The following is an 11,283-nucleotide window of genomic DNA, read 5'->3' as shown; positions in this document are numbered from 1 at the left end:
AAAGATTTTAAATACACTCCTGGCTGGATTGTTTGTGGAAGAAAAGTTTGGGGCTGCTTTGATTGGTAAAAGCAGACCTATAAGAGGTCAATCTGGAATAACTTTCAACTCTGGGGATGCAAAATGATCGATTTCTCTACGATTGAATTCACCAGTCTTCTTTTTTTGGGAGCAAAACTTTCATTTCTGCACCAGGCTGGGTCTTAGAGTCATTAACTACATAACGACCTCTGTAGCCCCCCCGTTTGAGATGCTAAATTCGAGCTGAATACACTCTGAAAACGCGCATATCGCCCGTCTACTGTGCCCAGCTTTGATCAGGCGCGCTCAAAGATCTACAGTCATTAAACCCTTCGATGCCCATCAGCAAAGAGGCCCAAACTGACGACATTTAGTCGTTCAAAGCGCCAGATAATGACCCGACTCGACTTCAAGCATCCTGCAGCAGCGAGCGGCTTTATCGGCTGCCGGTGCCGTGAGAGCGTCTGCCTGTGGGAAATTGTTTGCAGGTTCACCCTCCTGGTGTCTTACTCAACCTGAGCAGATGAATCTGTTGACTGTGGGACGGGAATAAACGTTGCTGCCTCCAGGCTCCCTCCCATTGGGGGAGGGGGGACGGTTCACACCGAAACTGACTGTTTATGTTTTGACAGTTTGTTTTCATTGAATCCGGTTTGTTTGTCTGATTGTGGTTGACTCTGGAGTTGAAAATAGATGGAAGGAGAAGGAGATTACCTGTTGATTCTTGGTAACACGCTTCACTGCTCAGGAGTGAGCGCGCACGGGCGCGCACGTGTGCAATCAGTGCAGCAAAGGCAGAATCTGCAGAAATCTGACTTTTCCAGGTGCATTATGGGTCCGGCGCGTGGCGATGACCTCGACGGCGGCGTGACGTCACAGCGGCGCCGAGATCCGGGTCATATGTGGAAGAAAGTGGAAGAAGGTTGGACAGAGAGGTTGTTTTGGGGCTTTTTATATATGCACGCGTGGAAAGGCAGATGCTGTACCACACGTTTCAGTTCCTGTAGGGTTCTACATTAATTCCAAACAATACCGGAACGCGCCAGCATTATGGAAGGTCCCCCAGGGACATCGATGAAGGATTGTTTAAGAAGTCACAGTCACTCACACACACACACACACACACACACACACACGGTCCAGGTTCTCAGAAAAAGTCGGACGGCAAACACAATAACAACAATTTTCTGGGGAATCTTTTGTCTGTCCGTGTGAACAAAGATGCCGGCGGCTGTGCCAAATCCTCCGCAGGGCATAACTGTTCAAACGGAACGAGGTGCACCAATGAGCTCCGTCATCGGGCCGGCGGACCTGTCGGTGCACCTGCTGATTCCCAGGCCTCAGTGCCAGTTTCGGACTGGAGCCAAACCCAGAGGGAGTGAAACTGGCCCGGATCCAGAGGAGGAGCTGGTTGATGACTCCTGATACGGGCGCTACAGTCAGAGGAGTCTGGTAGAGAGGGAGCAGAGCGGGAACCTAAAACCAGCGATTGCACAATGTTGTAGTGCAACTGCAGCCTTTGTACAAGTGTTGGGCTGTATCACAACTGTTTAATGACTCAAAGGATTGCCCAGGTTTCCTTGAGCAAGGTACCGAACTGACAAATGCTCATATAGGGTTGGGAGGTGAGTGGACCCTGAGACAAGATGAGAGACACTCGAGTGTTCTCCGATGGTTGTAGGGAAGACGCTGTAAATAATAGCAGACACCTCTGCAGAAACACGCTCCTGGTCATGAAGCTATCTTTTAGGACATTAGCTCCAACAGCCAGGCCGGCAGAAACATTTTTTAACAAGCCAAGAGTTCATTCTGAACCTCCGATGTCCAGAGGTCAAAAGGAAAATATTGGTTTTCAGGGGAAAATGCCTGTTTGAGTCAGGACTGGACAGAAACGGTGGTGAACCTGTAACTGAAAACTCAGAAGTGTTTAAAGGAGATGGGATGAGTAACAGTTTCAGGTCTGTTGAGCAAACGCTGACGGGAAAATTGGACTTGGCTCGGTCCAAATGTCAAAGGTCATGATGAGATATGATGAGATCAAGGCTACAGTTAGCATCAGGCTAGGGTTAGGCTAGACTGAAACCTTGAGACCTGGTAGACGTGACTTCTTAAAAAAACTTGTGGGGATCATTCTGTGTGTTTGATGATAAGCTTGTGTCCAGTCAGGTGTGTGTGTGTGTGTGTGTGTGTGCGTGTGTGTGTGTGTGTGTGTGTGTATTCCGCCTCCCGACAACCACGCTGTGATCGACTCGTTAGCTGAAACAATAGACGCGTTAAAGCAAAGACGCTAAAAGAGCAGATGGGGAATAACTTGATCTGACGATTCCTCTGCAGGTTAAACCTGGGTTTGCTTTTCATTTCCCTCTTGGCGTCGACCCGAGCTTCCCGGATCATCTCGGCTCGCAACAACTGGTCCCGGAGTCAAAAGGTCATCGCGTGATGTCAGATGTCAAAACCCTCGATCCTCTCCGCGACCTCTCCTTATGAGGTCATTTATTTTTTTTGCCTCAAGGTGAAGGCAGTCCTGCAGTGACCCGCTGATAACAGCCCTTCAAACAGAACCCAGTCATGTGACAGGAATGATGGAACACTGACTAATTGCTAACAGATTGCTGATTTATCGGGCCCGGCTTTTGTTTTTCCATCTCTGACTCACCCGCTTGGACCTGAACACAGCAAATCCGCTCGGTCTGAGTAGTTTTCCAAACTCGGGCAGCTTTAAAGAACCGGCGGTGGGTTGAACTGTCAGCTCACATGATTTAATCACCCTTCCAACCATGTTGGGAGACACGGCCATCAGTCACAGCATGGCACTGCCGAACCCCTCCGCATTCATGTGGATTGCATTAGAATCGGTTCGGCGGGAGCACGGCTGGAAGCCAGAGGTCACTTATCATATCTGTGGACCCAGGTCCGGTCCAGGAAAAGTACCTGGAGTGGAGAATCAGATTAGTGGAGACTCCCCGCGGAGAGCAATGGCTTTGTTTTCCTGCCTCCCCTAGATGCTAAATAATCCCAGCAGTCCCAACAATACAGGAGACTTTAGATTTTCCACTCGCTTTATTTGAACCACATCGTTCAAAGTGAACAAAAGGACACAGAAAATGACGCCAGTTGATAATGACAAAAGATACAAATGCTCATTATTGTCCACGTCTTGCCAAATCATGACCCGTTTAAAACAAACAGAGTATTCCGACTTCTATAAGAAGCACAAAAGCAGCGCAGAGCCCGCCCGGCTCTGCTGGCTTTGATACACATTTACATAGAAAAGTACTGGTTTCCAGTCACATAGCAGCAGTTAGAGGCCGTTCTGATGCTGCAACGATTGTCATTTGAAGAGTTAAGGAGGGTTTAAATGGAAAGAAAAGGGCCCGGCTGATGGAGGCGGGTGGAGGAGGACTCCTGCAGAGCCCTCTTGGTTCCAGACTGACGGGAGTTGGGTGACGAAAGCCAAAGTTTGCCTCTGGCAATCACAACCTTTCACCCTTCCAAACCCACAACAGTCTGAGAATCAAGAAGAGGGAAATACGGATCTACAGGAGCGCCCGCGAACGCATCCTCCAGCCCTGCTCAGCTGCTGGTGGCGTTCAGTAACCTGGGCGAGCTTGGAGGTGTGTAGAGCGGCTGCGCTAGCAGGGAATATCTAGCCAAACCAGCCCGGGGAGCCTTGACAGGCAAGTAAGAATGTGTGACTTCGCGCTGCAGCCGGGACGTGCAGCTGATGCGTATAAATAGAGCCGTGTCATCAGACACTGAAGGAGGTGACGCCCCAGCTCGAACGCAGAGCGACACTTTCTGTCGCCTTCTGCTTCGTGTTGATCAGGAAGTCCCCTCTGGGACTGGGGCGTTTCTCTGTGAGCTGTGGCCAGGAATACCTGGTTCTTTAAAAAAAGAGCTGCACTAAAGCAACGGTTGTTAACCTCATTAAATAAAACCAGGGTTTGCCTCATTAAAGCGGTTTGTACAATGTATAATGAAGCACAAATGTCTCCGGAGGCCAAAAGTGAGGAAACTGGAAAAACGGAAGTGCAGAAAACAGCGACGGCGCCTTTGATCCTTTGATCTCTCTCAGCTCCTCCGCTGCCACAGAGGTTTCTCTGGACTGGTCCCAGTATGGAGGAAAACACCTGGAACAACCTCGAGGTCTCTCCGCCTCCGCGCACGTCCGCTCACCGACCTCGCTGCGATTGTTTTCCTGAATCTTAAATAAATTAAATCACAAAAGAGTTTCGTCCACCAGGGGGAGTCGAGAAGTTCAGACGAAGCAGAAGAACTTCTTCCAGCTGCACCTGGAGAAGGCCTTCACCCGCCTGTCCGAGAACCTCCTCTTTTTGCTCTTGCGTGCTTTGTTCTTAATGGCGGCGAAGATGGCCGCATCAAAGGCCTCCTTCAAGTTCTTTTGTGTGAGGGAGGAACACTCGATGTAGTCCGCCGCCCTGATCTTCTCGCCGATGCTCCGGGCCCGGGAGCTCAGCACGGGCTTGACTTTAGAGCGGTTCAGGTTGATGAGGATGTTCACGTCCAGCAAGAGGTCCGACTGGGTCCCGACCAGGACGATGGGGGAGGACGGGTTGTGAGCCCGGATCTCGGGGACCCACTTCTTGGTGACGTTGTGGAAGGAGGTGGGATTGACCAAACTGAAGCAGAGGAGGAAGACGTCGGTGTGGCCGTAGGACAGCGCTCGGAATTCATCAAACTCCTCCTGGATGGACGAGAGGCGGAGGGTTAGTTTCTGACAGAAGGACGAGTGAAAACGGGCTGAGTCACCGAAGCGGAGAGGAAACATCGACAGTTGGGGTGAAGTATCATCCCTGAGTCACGGTTCGGCTCCTGACGCCATGGCTCAGCTCACGGGAGCGTCACAAAACGGCAAGTGCAATAAATCTGTCAGGTGCTGAAAAACTGCCCAATCGGTGTTATAAAAACGACCAAAATGATCCCAAAACGCTACAAAAATGAGAAGATGTTGCACCATTTGGACCTCTATGAATATTCAGACTCTTCCCACAAACAACGACTTATTTCAAAAGGAATAACAATTACTATTGTTCAAAATGACGGATTCTCAACACTTTTGAAACAAGGACAATTTTGAGCTTAACATGATTCCTGGGGGGATCTTACCTGTCCTGCAGTGTCCATAAGCTGGACTTTGACCGGAGATCCTTCGACCTGGACCTGACCTGTGGCAAAAGGCAGCAATAAGTTAACTCTAATCGAATTGTACTTCGAAATTGGGCTAATTTATTGAAATTCCATTGTGATTTCACTTCAGGAAAGCTGACAACAGCTCGTGACTCACCACAGAAGACGTCAAAGCCCGTCTGCTGGTACTCTGCCGGGTATCCATTGGAGGTGTAGCTGACTATCATGCTCGTCTTCCCGACGGCTCCGTCCCCGACCAGCATGCAGCTGATGACATCGGGGTCCAGCTCGTCCTCCCGGGTCAGTCCACAGTCGGAGGGGACGCGGGACTCGTGGTAGAAGTAATCCATCTGAGGTGGCATGTCGAGGCGCGCAGGAAGGTGGAGGAACGCGGACACTTCTCCAGCTCTGGCGGACTTCAGGCCGGGAGTCGGATGAGCGTTTCTGCCTTGTCTGACGGGCAGCGTGAGTGGGACGGTACTTATCTGCTGGGTTTCAGGGTTGCGCTCAGGCTGGTCGGGATTTACATAAACACTCCCACCTAAGAGGCGCAACTGTTCTTGCTCGGCGCTCCAGCAGCAAAAGTCCCTCTGTTGATTTTTTTCGCAGTTATAGTATCGCAAATTTATGATTAAAAGTGAATGCAAGAAAAATGGATTTGAATGCAGGTCGTGAAAAAAAACAACAGTTTATAGCAAAAGAGAAACTATTTAACCCACAAGTGTTATATGGACGTACACTGCTTGCCAAAACTAATGAGCAAATCCGCAAAAGTACTATGAATTTATAAATATCAAAATAAAACCTTAAAAACGGGCATTACACGTGTACACTTAGGTTTGCTATTAAGATTTGTGTTACACTTTGAAGATGTTTGAACATCATTTCAGCCAAGAGAAGCTGCAAATTATTGGCTCACGAGGAAAAATCACGTAAACTAGAGAAAAAATATCAGAATGATGCGAGAATAAAACTTAAATGGATATTTGATGTACACAATCACGAACTGCCCGAAAATCTGCGCAAACTGCGCCCCCTGCTGGTAGCATGACCACAATGCCCAATGTGATCACATGACTCGTCACCTGATTCTCGTGCTCTCCCTGTGTTGTGCAGTTGGAAGCTAAGCTAGCGGCATGAATGATTGAATTTTAATATTATCATATGTGTAGTGCGTACCGAAATATCGCCGGAGATTACACACCAGGACTCGGTTTAGAGGAATGTATGTAAGTAGGCCTGCTGGAGCCTTTTAAAAGGAGAACTTAATGCGCTGTCGACACAAGTCGTTTCAGTTTTTGGATGAGAACAGTCATTTTAGCAGCCGCGACATTTATTTATAGGTGGTGAAATAAGGTGGTTTACGCTTCATTCTGCCATGGCATCGATTCTGGACGAGTACGAGGACTCGCAGAACCGAGGGAAAAGCGCTCAGCGGCTAAGTCGCTTGTCGACCACAAACGTCGGGATACCGCATACAGGTGAGCCCCGTCTTATGATTCAGGCTGCACTATGGATGTGAAAACAATGGATTGCGCACTTAATCCTCACACCGACTGTCCCCATTTTAGGTTTCGTCAATGTTAGACTCGAAGAAGAGAAACCCATATTCAACAAGCAGAGGGTCGATTTCACTCCACCAGAGAAGATAAATCATCTTGTCGTCTGCAATAATCAACTCTGCATGAATCTAGGAAAGGATTCCCTGCTGAGGCAAATACTACTTTGCATGATGACTGCCCATCTTTATTTCCACCTTGTAACCTGGAAATCTTCTCCACTCAGGATCGACCTGACCAAACCAGATCAACGAAACCAGATTGAGTTGGGAAGAAAAGACGACAGCACAGTCCACAGACTCTTCCTTGACCCCACTGGTGAGAAAAACCCAGTAAACATTCACCTTTCATTCATTTCACCTTTCATTACATTCAGTCACATGCAGTGATTAACTATTTATTTGGAGGAAAGATATTTTTTTCTGACAACCTCATCGACATCCTCCTCCATCTTCTCCATATTGCAGGCTCACATCTGCTCATCGGCTTGAGCACAAGAGAGTGCCTGTATCTCAACAGGAACACACAGAAGGTGCGTAGTCTGTCCCGCTGGAGAGGCCACCTCATTGAGTGCGTGGGCTGGAACAAGCAGTTTGGCAACGAGACCAACACAGGACCCATCCTGGTTGGAACCAGTCAGGGCGTCATCTTTGAAGCTGAGATCTCTGCAACTGAGGCCAGCCTGTTCAACACCAATCCAGATCAGTACTTCAGACAGGTCGGGGCACGTGCAGTTTTTAACCCCGGCTTTTATGACTGGGACGCTGGATGATTCTGATTCCGTCCTGGACAGGTCCACTCGCTCGAGGAGGATGGTAATCCTGCGCCAGTCTGCTGCCTGGAGGTGGAGCGCGGCCTGGAGAACAAGGACTACATCATTGCCACCACCCGCAAACGCCTGTTCCAGTTCGTGGGGAAGGAGGTGGAGGGGTCCGAACAGCAGTGCTTTAGCTCCATCTTCAGCCAGAACCAGGACCAGCTGCCCAGTTTCCAGGAGTTTCCAGCCAACATGGGTTACAGCGAGATCACATTTTACACCTCAAAGCTTCGCACCCTCCCAAATGCGTTCGCGTGGATGATGGGAAACGGAGTTCTCTATGGTCAACTAGACTTTGTCAGGCCCAACTCTCTGTTGAGCGACGTGCAGGTGAGTGTGTGTTATTAAATTTACATCCCATACCCTCTTTGTTTCACATCATTTGTCCACGATCCTCCTGTTGCACACAGGTGTGGGAGTACACCTCGGACATTGACATTAGTGCCAACAAGCCCATCTCCATCGTGCTGACGCAGTTCCACTTTCTGCTGCTGCTCCACGATCGCGTCAAAGCCATCTGCACTCTAAACGGGGAGGTGGTGTACGAGGATGTGTTCCCAGACAAAGCTGGCACTCTGAAGAAGATGATCAAGGATCCGGTTGGTGGGCTGGTCTGGATCTACACCGAGAAGGCAGTCTTCCGCTACCACATCCAGCGTGAGGCCAGGGACGTTTGGCAGATGTACATGAGCATGAATCGGTTCGATCTGGCCAAAGAGTACTGCCGCGACCGGCCCGAGTGCATGGACATGGTGCTGGCCAAGGAGGCCGAGCACTGCTTCCAGAACAAGAGATACCTTGATAGTGCTAAATGCTATGCGCTAACCCAGAAGTATTTTGAGGAGATAGCGCTAAAGTTCATCGAAGCCAAACAAGAGGAAGCACTGAAGGAGTTCTTACTGAAGAAACTAAACAATCTGAAACAGAACGAGAGAACTCAGATCACCCTGCTGGTCACCTGGCTCTCCGAGCTCTACCTGAATCAGCTGGGCCAGCTGGAGAGCGACGGAAACACCATCATCTTCCAGGAGACCCGCAAAGAGTTTCACGACTTCCTCAGCAACCCCAAGCACAAGGAGTGCCTCTTCAACAACCGCAGCACCATCTACGACCTGCTGGCCAGCCACGGCAACGTGGACGACATGGTCTACTTCTCGGTCGTCATGCAGGACTACGAGAGGGTGATATCGCACTACTGCCAGCACGACGACTACAGCGCCGCCCTGGAGGTGTTGTCCAAGCACTGCGATCCGAAGCTCTTCTACAAGTTCTCCCCCGTCCTCATGCAGCACATTCCCAAAAAAGTAGTCGACGCCTGGGTTCAGATGGGCAAGCGGCTGGACCCAAAGAAGCTGATCCCGGCTCTGATGAACTATAGCCAGATGGGCAGCAGCCAGCAGATCAACGAAACCATCCGCTACATAGAATTCTGCGTGTACGAGATGACCGTGACCGAGGAGGCCATCCACAACTACCTGCTGTCCCTCTATGCCAGATACAAGCCAGACTCTCTGTTGTGGTACCTGGAACAAGCGGGCACGCAGGCCTCAGAGATCCACTATGACTTGAAGTACGCCCTCAGGCTTTGCTCTGAACATGGATACCTGCAGGCCTGCGTGCTGGTCTACAGGATAATGGAGCTGTACGAAGAGGCCGTGGACCTTGCTTTACAGGTAAGTGACGCAGTAGGTTGGAAATGCCCCGAGATGAATCGAAATACTGTTTTTCATCAGGTTATTTTCAACCCTGGAATAATACATTTTGAGAAATGGTGCTAACTTGTGATGTGTTCACTGTCCACAGGTGGATGTGGACTTGGCTAAATCTTGCGCGGACCTGCCCGAGGATGACGAGGAGCTTCAGAAGAAGTTGTGGCTGAAGATCGCTCGGCATGTGGTGCAGGAGGAGAAAGATGTGAAGAAGGCAATGAACTGCCTGTCCAGCTGCAACCTGCTCAAAATTGAAGACATCCTCCCTTTCTTCCCAGACTTCGTGACCATTGACCATTTTAAGGTCTGTAATTAGCCGACGTTCAAGCGTGTTCCATAAGAGTCCCATCCACCCTTACTGACAGAATGCAGAAAATAACAAAAGCCCTTTTCCCTCAGGAGGCAATCTGTAGCTCTCTGGAGGAGTACAATCAACACATCGATGAGCTGAAACAGGAAATGGAGGAGGCCACAGAGAGCGCCAAACGCATCAGACAAGACATCCAAGAAATGAGGAACAAATATGGCGTGGTGGATTCCCAGGAAAAGTGTGCCTCTTGTGACTTCCCATTACTCAGCAGGCCCTTTTATCTGTTCCTGTGCGGACACATGTTCCACTCCGACTGCCTCTTTCAGGTAAGGATGAGGCCGCACGCACAAAAACTCCCTTTTGCTGCTGTATTTTCTAAAAACACGGACTTCTCAAATCTCGCCTGCAGGAAGTGACCCCCCAGCTGTCGTCTTATAAGCAGACTCGTCTGGAGGAGCTGCAGAGGAAGTTGGCCGCTACCGCTCAGACCTCAAAGTCCCGGCACCGTCCAGCCCCCAAGGAAGAAGGAGACACCTCCAGCATAGGGAAGGGCAGCGCGGTCACCAGCCGCGAGCAGATCAAATCAGACATTGACGACATCGTGGCGTCTGAATGCGTCTACTGCGGCGAACTGATGATCAAGTCCATCGACAAACCTTTTATTGACCCGGAGAAGTTTGAGGAGGAGAAATCCAGCTGGCTATGAATGAGCGCTTACCGTGTACTATTTATGTCGCTGGCACTGTAGCGGCTGCATCGCCTCCATCTTTGTTATGCAGCTTTCAAGCTATTTTAAAGACCTTTGTATGCCACTGTCAAATAAATGATGCAAGATGTGGAGCAGGGGAATAGTTCCCAGCTTTAAAGTAGCTTCATTGTGCCTGAGCATCTCTTATATTGACAGAAGAAGGTTCAAAGCCTGAAATCTGACATAACTGCACTATTGATCAATTCCATGCACTTGATTTGTCTACTAAAAATACCGAATCTGTGATCCTTAGCCATTGCGTCGTGCTGGTTTTAGTTTTTTTCATTCACTCATTGTTTAGCAAATCAATGATGGAACATTCAAGCTCACTGTAGCCACCCAGCTTTGTTGTTTAAATGTAATAAATACTTCAGTGTCGAATAATCAGCTGTTCTGAGAGACAAGTGCATCCACGTAGGAGCGTGTGTTCATGTATGTAGTCGCACATGAGGTAGCGCAAGCAGACCATGGATATTTGAGGCAGAAAGCTAATTTATGCAGCTAGAAGGTGTAAACGTTGGAATTCCTAAAATTATTCACAGGTCTCTGTAAGTATGATGAAATACACATATACCCATTCCAAAGGAACACTGCTTAATGCATTACTGTGCAGTTGTGTTTATTAAAAATACGTATTTAATGGGTTCACTAAAATATCCTAAGCAACCCCCCCCCCCCCCCCCAAAAAACAACTTTCATTTTATTATAGACGTTAACTCCCTCTCTTTACCTAAAACGGATTTCCCCTGTGGTGACGTCAGACGTAGCTCGGCAATCTTCGCAGTAAGCAGACGCTACCAATCGACCTCGGGAATCAATCGATTACATTTCAGTAGCTTGTCGATTTTAGCTTTAACCCCCCGTGAATGACAGACCCGCGACTATTAGTATTAGAGATGGAAAAGTAATGTAACTGCGACAGCATTTGGTCTTGTGGGTGCCGAGAAGCGGGTCTCCTGCGATCTGGGATC

General features: G+C 49.2%; 2 protein-coding genes across 3 annotated transcripts; one reads left to right on the top strand and one right to left on the bottom strand.

Annotated features, from left to right (window-relative positions):
* Nucleotides 1-3,062: 3,062 nt before the first annotated feature.
* On the bottom strand, nt 3,063-5,728 carry rhov (ras homolog family member V). The gene is made up of 3 exons (XM_003971549.3): nt 5,327-5,728; nt 5,149-5,207; nt 3,063-4,726 (listed from the first exon to the last, which is right to left on the bottom strand). The coding sequence occupies exons 1-3, from the start codon at nt 5,529-5,531 to the stop codon at nt 4,280-4,282; spliced, it is 711 nt and encodes a 236-aa protein (XP_003971598.1). The 5' UTR covers nt 5,532-5,728; the 3' UTR covers nt 3,063-4,279.
* A 501-nt stretch (nt 5,729-6,229) lies between these two features.
* vps18 (VPS18 core subunit of CORVET and HOPS complexes) lies at nt 6,230-10,696 on the top strand. Of its 2 annotated transcripts, none has more exons than XM_003971548.3 (10): nt 6,230-6,394; nt 6,513-6,650; nt 6,741-6,882; nt 6,955-7,046; nt 7,196-7,446; nt 7,522-7,875; nt 7,956-9,218; nt 9,349-9,558; nt 9,654-9,890; nt 9,974-10,696. In XM_003971548.3, the coding sequence occupies exons 1-10, from the start codon at nt 6,334-6,336 to the stop codon at nt 10,268-10,270; spliced, it is 3,045 nt and encodes a 1,014-aa protein (XP_003971597.2). In that variant the 5' UTR covers nt 6,230-6,333; the 3' UTR covers nt 10,271-10,696. The 2 variants fall into 2 exon arrangements, with proteins under 2 accessions (XP_003971597.2, XP_011610255.1); XM_011611953.2 differs by having other exon boundaries at nt 6,230-6,398; nt 9,974-10,270.
* The last annotated feature ends 587 nt before the right edge of the window (nt 10,697-11,283 follow it).

Source organism: Takifugu rubripes, chromosome 16 (genome assembly GCF_901000725.2).
Source record: "Takifugu rubripes chromosome 16, fTakRub1.2, whole genome shotgun sequence".
NCBI classification, from domain to species: domain Eukaryota; kingdom Metazoa; phylum Chordata; class Actinopteri; order Tetraodontiformes; family Tetraodontidae; genus Takifugu; species Takifugu rubripes.
This window is presented reverse-complemented; position numbering and strand designations above follow the sequence as displayed.

Coding starts and splice junctions, on each gene's coding strand:
- rhov (XM_003971549.3), bottom strand. CDS start 5,531: ATGCCACCTCAGATGGATTACTTCTACCACGAGTCCCGCGTCCCCTCC. Junction 5,208..5,326: donor GGGCTTTGACGTCTTCTGTG/GTGAGTCACGAG, acceptor CTTTTGCCACAG/GTCAGGTCCAGGTCGAAGGA. Junction 4,727..5,148: donor TTATGGACACTGCAGGACAG/GTAAGATCCCCC, acceptor TCGTCCATCCAG/GAGGAGTTTGATGAATTCCG.
- vps18 (XM_003971548.3), top strand. CDS start 6,334: ATGTGTAGTGCGTACCGAAATATCGCCGGAGATTACACACCAGGACTC. Junction 6,651..6,740: donor CGTCGGGATACCGCATACAG/GTGAGCCCCGTC, acceptor TCCCCATTTTAG/GTTTCGTCAATGTTAGACTC. Junction 7,447..7,521: donor CAGATCAGTACTTCAGACAG/GTCGGGGCACGT, acceptor CGTCCTGGACAG/GTCCACTCGCTCGAGGAGGA.